Here is a 13,480-nt window from a genome sequence, read left to right on the forward strand (position 1 = left end):
TTGCTATTCAGACATCCTTGAGAAGATGTTTAAATAAGACTTGGAGAACTACAAGATATTCATGGAGAATTGTCTCAACAGATAGATGATTTGATGAAATGTAGAGCCATACTGTTTCTGGGTGGGAGATTCCATTATCATAAGATGTCAGTTACTTTCTTGTAAGTAAGGAAGGCCGTTTTCCCCAAGTAAATTGTATATATTTACCATTATTTGATAAAATAGAAAAGTTAATTGGGGGGGGGCGCCTGGGTGGCTCAGTCAGTTAAGCGTCTGTTTTTGGCTCAGGTCATGATCCTGGAGTCCTGGGATTGAGCTTCACGTCAGGCTCCCTGCTCCTCCCTCTTCCTCTGCCCCTCCCCTGCTCCTTCTCTCTCACTCTCTCAAATAAATAAATAAAATCTTAAAAAAAAATGAAAGAAAAGTTAATTAGGAAAAGTAATTGCTGAAAAATAGCCAAGGAGAATTTTAAAAAGTTAGAAGTAGTAGCTGGTCCACATATTAATAATTTTAATTATTGTGAGATTACAGTAACTGTATTTACATGAAACTATCTCCAAAATGAAATATATGAAAATAATGCAGAATAGGTTTTGGACAGGAAAGGCCATTTTATGGAGGATATCACAGGCAGAAACTAGATTGGATTACACAAACAAAAAGTACCTTTTTGGGCAATAAGCATTTACAAAGTGAAAAAAGGAAAAGGACAACAAAAATTATTTGCAACTTGTATGACAAAGAGTGAAGTGAGTAGCACTGAGATGTTAAATTCTTAGAAATTAATGAGATCAATGAATATCCAGATAGAATAATAGGCAGAGAAAATGTAAATTAAAATAGGTTGCCGTAACAAAAAACTAAGCTAATATTGGTAAAGATGTAAAAACACTTGATGTAATTCCTAGAATTGGAGAGGACGTGAGGAAATAGATTGTCAGATATATAGTGCAGGTGCAACCTTTCAGTAATGCACTATGGTGCTTTTTAAAATGTTGATGCCGGGACGCCTGGGTGGCTTAGTTGGTTAAGGGTCTGCCTTTGGCTCAGGATTTGATCCCAGGGTCCTGAGATCGACGACTCCCCCCCCCCCCCCCCCCCCCGCCCCCGCATCGGGCTCCCTGCTCAGCGGGAAGTCTGCTTCTCCCTCTGCCCCTCCCCCTGCTTGTCCTTAAGTGAGCACACTCTCTCTCTCTTTCTCTCTAGCGTGTTCTCTCTCAAATCTTTTTAAAAAAGTAGAGGTACATAAAATATTTTACATCTTGGAATGTGACATTCTCTCTGGAAATCTCTCCTCCCCGTACTCTCCTTTGTTCTCACTTGTTCCATCTCTCTTCACTTATGAGTGTGGCTTTGCCAATTAACTTTATTTAAACAGATATCTCACAGTCCCTATTTCTTTTTTGTGCTTCATTTTTTTCTATAGTATTGTATCATACTTGAAATATTATGTATTTATTCATTGTTTAGCTCTGTAAGAATCAAAGTATAGCTATTTGAATAGCTCTAAGTACAGAACATCTGTTTCTTTTGTTCATTTTATCCTCAGTACCCAGAACAGTGTCTACTCTATAGAAGGTTCTTAACAGATACTTCTTGAATGTGGAATGTATTTATAAAGCTACTAAGTGGAAAAAAATTATACACCATAAACGGATCCCACTTTTTGTGGAAAAACTGTATTTGTTTACACATATAAAATCTCCAGGTGGAGAATTACAAGTAATTTTTACTACCCTTCTTCTTTTCTGCCTCAAGTAAGGATATAATAGATTCTAAACATTGAAAACAAAGATGTTAATATTATGGGGTTAGGAGGGGGTGACACATGGACCTCCTTTAACTATAAAAAAATTTCCTACTCCCTGTGAGGATGAAATTACTGATCCTGCCTTGACTTTGCCTCTTGCAGGTAGCACCTCCTCCACCCCCAATTACTGATACACCTGACACCACAGCAACTACGGGTGGAGGTTTACCAACAACCATGGGAGGGCCTCTTCCTCCACATTTGGCTCTTAAGGCAGGTAAGGGACTTGAATGTGTATGTATGACACGGTAAGGTACGCATAATCCTTCTTAGTCTTCATCTCTTTCTCATTTGGATAGAAAGATAACTACGTGAACTCATAATGTTGAGACAACCCAGGGCCTTCATAAATTTACAAATACCACCAGTGATTTCTCTTACAAAGTGTGATATAGCTTAATTCCTTACTTTGATTAGCTTTTACTAATTTTTATTTCTGGATAAATTTTGCACAGGCTAGAACATTTGATTAAAGGGTCTTATTTATTGCCCTTTCTTGTTTCTAACTTATTCCTACCAAATATATTGTAGACTTATACCTTGTGCATCCAAGGTGTTACTGAATTCTGTATGTTATCAAAGCTTTTTATTGGTCTTGCCCCAGTATAGGGTAGATTAACTAGGATCTTGGTCAAGTTACTTAAGTCTTAGATCCACTATTTATGAAATGAGAATAACAGTAGTATTTATTTCATAAGATTGTTGTGAGGAATAAATTTTTTAAAAAGCATGTCATAGACTTAGTAGAGTTAATAATCAGGCAGTATTAGGTATCTTTAGTTAGTCTGCTTTCTTACCAAGATTTAACACTTTCTTATACCTTTTCAGCTTCTTATCCCCATCACTAGTGCCTAACAGGTTTCTCTCAAGGTCATATTTAGCAAAGAAGCAGTTTGAACAAATTTAATCAGTCATCGAGTTTAATCAACTTGAAAATGTATGCTAGATTATCAGTCACTTATGATCATTGCTAGTAGCTCCCCCCATACATACCAGCCTTGAGGTTATCAATTTAGACCTATATTTCAATCATGAAACAGTTTTCAAGTAAGTCATGAAGATTTGGGGCACATTTCCAAATAATTGAGAAACTTTGTTTTCTAGTTACAGAATGCCAAAATCTAAAAATATTCTTTAAAATATTTAGGATCTTAAATATTTCATTTTCTTTTCTTATAGAAAATAATTCTGGAATTGGGGCCTCTGGCTATGGTCCTCCTGGGCCCACCTGGGATCGAGGAGCCAACTTGAAGGATTATTATTCAAGAAAGGAAGAACAAGAAGTACAAGCGGTAAGGCTATCTTATCACCCTTTGTCACATACCCAGGATTGTCACTTAGTACTTGGTTCACTGCAAGACTTAAGATATTCACAACTTGGGGCGCCTGGGTGGCTCAGTCAGTTAAGCGGCTGCCTTCGGCTCAGGTCATGATCCCAGGGTCCTGGGATCGAGCCCCACATCAGGCTCCCTGCTCCGCGGGAAGCCTGCTTCTCCCTCTGCCACTCCCCCTGCTTGTGTTCCCTCTCTCGCTGTGTCTCTCTCTGTCAAATAAATAAAATCTTAAAAAAAAAAAAAAAATTCACAACTTAATAATTTGGTGATTCTTTTAAGTCATTGTTTGAGGCTACTTGTTCACACAAGACAGCATAAACCTAAGCTACCCATTAAATCTGGTCACTAGAATTGCCTATGAAACAAAACTATTTTTCTGGTGATAGAATGTATCCTCATCTGTTTTACAGGAAATGTAATTACCTTAGTAAACCTCATTTCGTGAGCCCTCAAAAATGTCTTCATAGAAAAGGTTATTTTTCCACTTAATATGTTTAAAGTGTTAAAGCCAACACAAAATTTGTTAAGGTTTCTTAGGAATAATTTAAATACACAATACATTAACTAATAGCTTGTTTATACAGTAGGATCACCAGATGTAGCAAAAACTATTTCTGGTTCACTTTTGTCTAGGAATAGAAGCATTAAAAACAGTTTTTGCATTATAAAGGGTAGTACAAAGAAGATATTATTGTAAATTTCTGTACCTTAGATATGCATAACTAAAATTAATGCAGCCAAATTTAATTGTCATTGATTCAACAGACTTTAGAGTCAGAAGAAGTGGATTTAAATGCTGGGCTTCATGGAAACTGGACATTGGAAAATGCTAAGGCTCGTCTGAACCAGTATTTCCAAAAGGAAAAGATTCAAGGAGAATATAAGTACACCCAAGTGGGTCCTGATCACAACAGGTTTGCTTGTTTCAGTCTTTTCCTTCTATAGTAAGTTAGGGTTGTTTTATATAGTCATTGTTCGATTTTTGTGTGTGTTACCTAATTCGGTTTGTGGATTAGCAATGAATTGTGAAAAGAAGATACTTTGCATAAGAAAAATTACCATTGATTTGTAATTAGTAGTTTACCATGATTTTTATTTAGGAGGAGGATTTTAGAAGTTCTGCAAAAATCTGCTGTTTGTGTTGCTAGACTTATGAGGTTCTCATTTGTATCTGAGAGGCAAAAATCATGCCACAAGTGGTGGTTTGTCCCTGATTTAAAAAGCAGCCCGAGGTGGTGAGTTTTTTCACTGTGGTATTGTTAAAGGTAGTTATAAGGATTATTTCTTTAATGGGTCGTTAGACACTTAAGTTCCAAAGTCTCAGGTAGACTGCATTGCATCTAGATCCAAATTTTCCTTTCGCTTTGAAAGTTGCCAGCTCTTGAGAGTCCTGTTGAAGTGTTTAAGGGCTTACTGTAAAGCTGAAGGATAGCTTCAGTCATTGTATGTGAGTTAAAATAGCTTACTTTTATTCTGTTAAATATATAAAACTGAACATAAAGGGAGGTCGTTGTAACAGTTGACAGTATGTTTCTCAGCCTGCTTGCTCTTCTTCCTGAGAGCATTCCAGGGTGTAGTAATTATTACTCCCAGGAAGGCTCATATGGATTAGACACTTTCTGGGGGCACTGTATTTTTTATTGGAAGAGAAAGAAGGCTATAGTGGAAACCTTCTGGTTGATTTAATTTGCTGTCCTTTATATGAAATAAATTATTCAAAATACATAAAAAGTATTTTCCTTGAAAATCAGAGTGTTCTCCCTTCGATGCATCTAGTAATCCTAAAATAATCATTACTAAAAAAAAACTTTGACGCTGTGGTCAAAATGATGTTCAGAGCATGGCTCACCCTGCTTCCTGTTTGTTCAATCCTGAATTCTCAATACTTAATTTGACATCAGATATTTTAAAACCCTCAGAGGTTATAAAGGAAGGATTCATTTGTTGATTTTTCTTTAATATTTTGTCCTTCTGAACTGATTGAGCTTATTAGTAGCCCTTGGTGACTTTAAGAACAAGTAAATGTGTCTGAAGCTTGTTGTAAACATGTTTTGATACCAGTATCTTATCACTGACTCCTGATAGAAAAAGAATTGAAGAATTCAGGATATGACAATGAGGAAGGCAAAGACAATTGGGGGAGCTAAGACAGCATCTCCTTGTATGTCCTTTATTTAAAGGCATAACAGACAGCAACACCAGAGGTCTGTGTTCATACACACATGTGCTGCTGCTTAGGCTGAACTAAGCAATCACATGGAAAACTATTGTAAACTGATTTCTGGTGTCGCTGTTCCCCCTAGGTGGAGGAGAATGAGATTGAGTGCTGACTTTAAGCCTGGCTGAGAAACATACTGGCATCGGTGTCATTAATGAAAGGGTGGATGTTGTTCCCTTGAAAGCCAGTGGCCTTTGACCCCTGAAGCCGCTGTGCCTGAAGGTCAGTTCACAAGAGGTATAGGAAGGAGTCTAACATTTACTTTTTCTTAAGCCTTACCTACCTTTTATTCACAGCACAGTCAAGGCTAGAATGTACCTGAGCAGTGGAAGGATCAGAAAGCATATAGTTTTCAAAGGACAGCTTTTGCTTTATTGAAACTAAATTCATCCCCTAGAATCTGCTAGCGATTTGAGCTCTAATTTCCAAAAATATTTTGTTTCCTGGTTTAAATAAGTGTGGTATAAATAAGCTAAGTTTTTTGTTATCAAGGGCTGCTTCCAACTGCAGGCAGATACCAGACCCCTGCCTCAGGAGCCACAGATACATGCATAGTGTTTGTATGTTCATGTGTATGTGTGCATGCATGCATATATTTAGCTTATCTTAACAGATAAGTCATTAGTGGGTGGCCCATGGAAAGCAATCTTAAAATAATCACAACTATAATTTAAAGAATTTGGGGACTGTGTTATTTCTTGGCCCCAGGCTAAATGGAAAATTCCTTTTCATTGAATGTCTTCTAGCTATTGAGACTGCAACCTTTGGAGTAAGTAAACACAGAATCTAAAACCTTAACATTTTCTTTTCGTGAACAGTTGGCTTGTCAGCTTTGATTATAGTTGTCTTGTACCATGTTGTACATTATTTGAAGTTTACATATACTTGATTCGTTCTAGGATTGAACAGAAATAAGTGTTTACAGTGGTTTTTTGCTGTGCCTTGCCTAAGCAGTTGGAAAGCCTGCCTGATTTGGGAGTCCTGGATTTAGTAATTTCTAACAGTGAAATTCCTAACCTTGTTTGTATATGTTGTTACAGGAGCTTTATTGCAGAAATGACCATTTATATCAAGCAGCTGGGCAGAAGTAAGTGTTACTGCTTCCCTGATAACTCTGAGTCTTATATAGTGGAGTAATACATTAAAGTCTTCAGCCACATACATACAATCTTTATTAATTGAAAGAGTATTAATTGAAAGGTAGCATCCTGGGGTATTTTAGAATATTAGTAATTATATGAATTAGAGGGCCCAGTTTCCCAGTTTACAGGTGAAAAAAAAAAAAAAGATCGTGCTAGTATTTATTTCAAAGGGTAAGAGATGGTAGGTAGGCTAATTAGGAATCTGCCAGCCAGACAGCTCTAAAACATTTTTTTTTAATCTCCATACATAAATTTGTTCAGGGAGTTAGGTAAAATTCAGAAAGTAGAGTAAATGTAGAGTAGATGATAGCATTTGAAGCCCCAAGGTGAATGTGTAGCATTTAAGAGTCTTAGAGTCAAGAAGAGGTGTAAAAGTTACCCTGAGGAAACAGGAATGGATTTGGGGGGTATTCATAAAGGAAGTGAAAAGGTAAAGATATAATCCTGTATTTTCTATTCTTAGTAAGTTTACAACAGGCAGTGTGTTATGCTTGAAAGTAAGGAACTAGTTTACTGGTTTTGTTACTAACATTGCTGGGACCCCGTTAACTTAACCTGCAAATTGAGAGAAACGGCCTAAGATTCTTTTCAGCTTGAGAATTCTGCAGCTAACACTAAGGATTTAAATTTATAGTGTATGAAAGACTTTCCTCATAAAATCAAACCTTCAAATGAATCAAGAGATGGTGTTGAATTTTTTTTATCCTAGACTTTAAAAATAAAACTTTGAGTAGATGGGATGTTAACAGAAGAGGATAAAGGCAGTCCAACTTGTTTCGCCATTGATCTTTCAGAATTAATTTGACTAAATTGGCTGCTAGGCCTAAAAGTATCTATGCCCCTTCCTTACCTTATGTCATCTCCTAAAGCTGAATGATACTGGAGGAGAAGACACTTTGTATTAGCATTTTCTTTAAGAATTTGAGTAGTTGCTGGCTTCAGTCTGATGCCAGGATCAGCAAATTATAGGCCTCTGGCCAAATACAGCCCATTACCTGTTTTATAAACAAAATTTTATTAGAACACAGCTACACTTGTTTGTGTCAGGGGCTAGCAAACTTTGATAAAAGGCTAGATCGTAAATATTTTAAGCTTTGCAGGTCACATATATCACCCATTGTTATTTTTGTCTTATTTTTACAACCCTTTAAAAACATAAGCCATTTTTAGTTCCTGGGCCCATAGTTTGTAAAACCTTAGTATATGTGTTGTCTATGGATGCTTTCACGCTAGGCAGAGTTGAGTGGCTGTGATAGACACTATGTGGCCTGCCAAGCCTAAACTATTCATTATCTTATTCTTTATAGAAGATTGCCAACTCCTGGTCTAAGTAACCACTTTGGACCCATTTTCATTTCTTGCCTTGTTTCGCTTTTCAAAAATTAAACTGTTTTCTTTCTTTGTTTTAACACCAGATGATATTAATAATGACAACTTGGTTGAAATAGGTTTTCTGCTTTTATAATGATTTGTCTGTGTCTTAGTATCTGCCTGTAATCAGGTTGGTTATTTAGTTGGTATGATGTTAGTGGAATTGCTTTTGGTTAGCAGTTAACATGAAAAAGAACTTAGAGTCTGTAACATACTCTGTATTTTAGGGGACTTTTGTACCTAAGCCCCTAGTTGCCTATGATGAGGTGTTTCTTTACTAGGATGATTTATCCTTTCATCTTTAGTAATCCTGAACTTAAATTATAGGGATTTTCGCACGTGAACATGGATCAAATAAAAAACTGGCAGCACAGTCCTGTGCCCTGTCACTTGTCAGACAACTCTACCATCTTGGAGTAATTGAAGCTTACTCTGGACTTACAAAGAAGAAAGAAGGAGAGACAGTGAGTCTTTAGACTTAGTAGCCCAGAGGGAATGATTCAATTTAGTTTTTGATTTGGCTAAAGAAGTTTAATTCATAGTTCTTGGAATCTTAACCTTAAGAAATGGAAATGGCCTGACTAATCATCTGTCTGGCATGATACTGTGTTCGAGTGGACAATGAGTAAATAATCATCAGTCAGTTTTACACGATGAGGAGCTGACTCATTGGCTTCAGGAATATTGTAGACGTAGTGCTGATTGCATGCTCTTAGCCCTGCTATAGTAGATTTGAGTAGTGTTCATGTGTATGTTAACATAATTTTCATGGCTATCCTTTTTCTGTAGGTGGAGCCTTACAAAGTTAACCTCTCACAAGATTTAGAACATCAGCTGCAAAACATCATTCAGGAGCTAAATCTTGAGATCGTGCCCCCAGTAAGCATACAGTTAATTTAGTACACCTTTGTATTGAAAATTTCTAGTCCGATAAGCGACTGGTATTGTTTTTTGTTTTTCTTATTTTTTAATAGCCTGATGATCCTTTTATGCCTGTCGTACTGAACCTTGGCAAATTGGCTCACTTTGAGCCATCCCAGCGACAAAACCAAATGGGCGTGGTTCCTTGGTCACCTCCACAGTCCAATTGGAATCCTTGGACTAGTAGCAACATTGATGAGGGGCCCCTGGCTTATGTGAGTGCAACATTGTTTTTGAGCTCAGACTCTTGTGTTTTATTTTTGAATATATTTCATTAAAAAGCCCAGATTTTTAAAAATGTTTTCAGTTTGAGGCTAAGTTATATGCTTTTGTTTGACTGTTGCCTTCTCATTTTACAGGCTACTCCAGAACAAATAAGTATGGACCTCAAGAATGAGTTAATGTACCAGCTGGAACAGGATCACGATTTGCCAGCAGTAAGTCAGTGAAGTATTTAGACATATGGTGCCCAGAGCTTTAGAACTTTCTAGGTATGGACAAAAGAACAGTGAATAATATAATTTGCTCTTTCTAGGGAGGTGGATCCAAAGGTATTTACGAAACCTCTCATTGTGTAGTTACCTCTGAGGATAATTTTTTTGAGTTAAGGGCCTGGGATTCTTAGTTAATGTAAATGGAGAGATTTGGGGAATAACTTTTTTTTTTGGCATTTTTCACTATTTTTTGAGTAAAACAACATTAAAATGTTGTAAGAAGGGGAATGTATATGGAATGTTCAGGGAGAAAGGAGGAAAACAAGAGGGTAGACAAGGCCACAAGGTTGATGCTTCAGAAATTCAGGGAAGAGAGGCAGTTCTGTTGGAGGTATAAATATATGCATTGTTTTATGAAAAAATATATTTTGAGTATGAAGCCAGTGGAAAGGAATGTTTTTATAGAGATGGGAAATTTTTTTAGGATTAAGAGAGTTGCTTCTAATGTATATGTTGGTAAAACTTTGACTGCCATGGAGCTTTCCTAAAACAGATTTTAGGGGTACCTGGGTGGCTCACCTCATTCGTCATCCGACTCTTGGTTTCAGTTTGGGTCATGATCTGTCAGGGTCGTGAGATTGAGCCCTGTGTCGGGCTCTGTGCTCAGTGTGGAATCTACTTAAGATTCTCTCCCTCTGCCCCTCCCTTCATCTCTCTCAAAAAAAAAAAGATCTTACAGGAGAGAGAGTTGCTGCCTGTGAAGAAATTTGAAAGTGAAATCCTGGAAGCAATTAGTCAAAATTCAGTTGTCATTATCCGAGGCGCTACTGGATGTGGTAAAACCACACAAGTTCCACAGTTTATTCTAGATGACTTCATCCAGAATGATAGAGCAGCAGAGTGTAATATTGTAGTAACTCAGGTAAGTAGTAAGCCAGCTTACAAGGTATGTGTCTGGTGTTGATAGAGTTTGAGAGGTGGAAACACCTAGAGGCCAGGCTATCTTTAATTCTTTTATTAACTCCCGTCGGTAGCCACATTAGGCTCTTTAAAATTAAAAAAAGAAGAAGAATTTAAGTCTTGTTCTAATCTTCAGTGATAAGCTGAACTGAACCATGGGAGCGATTCTTTTTGACTGGGCTAGAGGGACTCTTTGGGCCTAGAATCAGACAAGACTAAGGATACTTTCTCCCCAAGTTCACATGCAAGTCTTGCTCCTCTCCCATCTTACCTTAATACTCAGAGCAAGAGTAGGCAAGCTAACAAAACAGTAAACGGTTGACTCTAACTGAATGCTTAAAGTATGCCAGGTTCTGTTTTAAACATTTGTTATTTTTTAGGCTCATATAAAGTTTATTATGATTCTAAGATGTACACATTATTTTATTTAGTATTTTTCCTTCAGTAAATTAAGGCACAAAGAGTTAAGTAAATTGCCCAAGTTATTAACACAGGACGTAGTGGAACTGGGATTCAAAACCAAACAATTTGCCTTTGGGCTTCTTCCTTTTAACTACTACATTATATTACCTTATCAGCAATAAGTGATGCCTGTGAATTTGTCCCAGAGCTTAGGGAAAAGCTAATTACTCTTCCAAGCCTTCTCAGGTTAAAGCAGTTCCCATCAGCTCCAACCCTGTACTTTTGGCACCTAGAAGGAGACCATTGCATAGAAGCCAGATACCACCTGTCAGGCTGCCTCAGACCTTGACTTAGAATCTGATGCTTAACCTGGGGCACATAATTGATCTTTGGGGAGGAGTAGTGAACCTCAAAGTAGCCAGAATTGTTTGTGCCTATGCATTTATGTGTATACATACAAATCATATTTTTTAAAATGTCTGAAATTGAGGTAGATCTTATAATTGGTGTCTGTGTTTGATATGATAGTTGGGTTTTTTGGCCTAAAAATATTACTGAAAGAATGAACGTTGCATTTAAAATCAGTGCTATCTTAGGCTTAAAAAACATGATAGGTCTATATTTTTGGGGAAAGGACCCTTAGCTTTCTTCTCAAAATGTTCTTTGATTATCCTTCCCACTCCCAAAACTGGCTCTGAATCCTTTGCCTCATAGTGAAAGTTCCAACCCCAAGTACTATGACCAATAAAATGTCCTTGCTCTTTTTTTGTTTTTTTGTTAATATCCTTGCTCTCAATGCTTACCTGTCTTATAGGAGATACATTGTTTAGAAACGCATGTTGTTTAGAAGAGGAGTCCTTCGGGGTGCCTGGGTGGCTCAGATGGTTAAGCCTCTGCCTTCAGCTCAGGTCATGATCATAGAGTCCTGGGATCGAGCCCCGTGTTGGGCTCCCTGCTCAGCGGGGAGTCTGCTTCTCCCTCTCCCTCTGCCTCTCCCCCTGCTTGTGCTCTCTCTCTCAATCAAATGAATAAATAAAAAATCTTGGGGGGAAAAAAAAGGAGTCTTGAGCTCTGCTTTGCCCTCCTTCCTTACTACCACTTTCCACTTTTAATCTCAAAAACAGTTCAGTCATATAGGAAGAGATGCAGAATTCAGCAGATGAGCTGAAAACCTATGTTCTCAGAAGTTGTTCGCATGTCATGAGTAGAATAAAATCACTTCCTGCTCAAGTGAGAAGGTGTTTTTTTCACTAGCCATCTAATAAATATCAAAGCCAAGTTAATTTAGCCAAAAATGGCTTTTGTGTGTTCTAGACAAAATAGGCTTTTGTTATTATAGTCTTAAACTTAGTATAATTTGCTACTATTTTGTGTCCTTTCCCAGATAATTTGGACATTTCCAGTGGCTTTATCTGTGAAATGTACAGGTTTCGATATATATGCTATAACAAATGTAAGCAGTGAGCTATAGGGTGAAATGAAATGTTATTTTACTTCTTTGCATTTGAAAACAGCTTTCACTTCTCTATTGGTCCTCTTTTACTTATATTCCTTCATAAAGTAAGAGAATCATGAAGTTGAAAAATACTTCAGAGAATTCCATCTTTTTTCTCTGGGTAGAATGTTCATAATAGGTGGTCACTTAATAGGTGGTCACTTATGCTTGAAAATTTCCATCCATGTGGGAATGTAGCTTGTGTTCTGATTTTGGACAAATGACTCTGAACTGTCAGTCATAATGAATCTTTGTCCTAGTGCTTATCCCAAAATCAGTCTCTGATACCTTTTTCCTGTAATGTCTTTAAAAGTTTAAAAAATTCTGTGGGGTCCTAGTATGTTTCCTTTGTCTTATAAACATCTATAGTTCAGCCCGGGAGATAGGCTTTAAGACTCCATTAACCACATTTAAATGCATTGACATCGTACCTGGAATATAAAAGATGGACCTGAGCATACTGATTGGTCATTGTAGAATACAGTTTTTAATACTCTTAATATTTTTAATACAAAGTATTCCAGGGGTACCCAGGCAGCTCAGTTGGTTAAGTGTCTGCCTTCGGCTCAGGTCATGATCCCAGGGTCCTGGGATCCAGCCAGTGCAACGGGCTCCCTGCTCAGTGGGGAGTCTACTTCTCCCTCTCCCTCTGCCCTCCTGCCTCCGCTTGTGCACGGCCCCCCCCGCCCCAAATAAATAATATCTTTAAAAGGAAAAAGTTAAAAATACATAGTATTCTGTTAAGGCAATCTGAGATAGCATTTGTTTCTTTAGCCGTTTGAATGAATAGTCCTCTTGATACTGAATCGTGTGCATAGTCAAGGAAATGTGGCCCATAGTGCTTCTGAAGATTGTTGTTTTAGAACCGCTTATGTTAATTGTAACCTCCATTATGGATGGCTTTCTTGAGTCTCTTAGGACAGTTGTATTTGGGGGCCATATAGAGTTAAGAACTACAGTAGGTACTGGTTAGGGAATATGGCATCTGCTGTCCATAGTCATTTTAGAAGGCTGAAAAATATAAGGATCGTAAACCTGAAGGTAGCCCCAAGGAGATAAAAGCAACCCCCAAGTACCCAATAGCATATGAATATACCTCTGAGGAGTCAAATAACCTCATAGATTTGAAGTTCTTCTAGAAGCCAGCTATTTAGTAGGAGTATTGAAAACTTCAGGAAAGACAAAAATAGAGCAAGGAGATGAATGGTGTCAAGAATTTATGATATTTAGGACGCCTGGGTGGCTCAGTCGGTTGAATGTCTGCCTTCAGCTCGGGTCATGATCCCAGGGTCCTGGGATTGAGCCCTGCATCAGGCTCCATGCTCAGCAGGGGTTTTCTTCTCCCTCTACCTTTCCCCCCTGCTCGTGATCTCTCTTTCTCACTCTCTGTCAA

The 13,480-nt window shown here is 37.7% G+C and overlaps 1 protein-coding gene across 2 annotated transcripts in view; it reads left to right on the plus strand.

The window, feature by feature from the left end:
- The window catches only part of DHX9 (DExH-box helicase 9), a 53,956-nt gene that overhangs the window by 17,628 nt on the left and 22,848 nt on the right, over window positions 1-13,480 (plus strand). The window contains exons 4-12 of one of the 2 annotated variants that reach the window (XM_032393054.1): window positions 1,913-2,027; window positions 2,990-3,102; window positions 3,910-4,058; window positions 6,403-6,449; window positions 8,203-8,339; window positions 8,665-8,754; window positions 8,850-9,011; window positions 9,156-9,233; window positions 9,961-10,152. In XM_032393054.1, the coding sequence (XP_032248945.1) occupies window positions 1,913-2,027; window positions 2,990-3,102; window positions 3,910-4,058; window positions 6,403-6,449; window positions 8,203-8,339; window positions 8,665-8,754; window positions 8,850-9,011; window positions 9,156-9,233; window positions 9,961-10,152 (1,083 nt within the window). Of the gene's footprint in view, window positions 1-1,912; window positions 2,028-2,989; window positions 3,103-3,909; window positions 4,059-5,490; window positions 5,585-6,402; window positions 6,450-8,202; window positions 8,340-8,664; window positions 8,755-8,849; window positions 9,012-9,155; window positions 9,234-9,960; window positions 10,153-13,480 lie in introns of those variants that run through there. The other variant, XM_032393055.1, reaches the window with a different exon arrangement.

The sequence above is a fragment of the Phoca vitulina genome, unplaced genomic scaffold (assembly GCF_004348235.1).
Source record: "Phoca vitulina isolate PV1807 unplaced genomic scaffold, GSC_HSeal_1.0 scaffold71, whole genome shotgun sequence".
Lineage (NCBI taxonomy): Eukaryota > Metazoa > Chordata > Mammalia > Carnivora > Phocidae > Phoca > Phoca vitulina.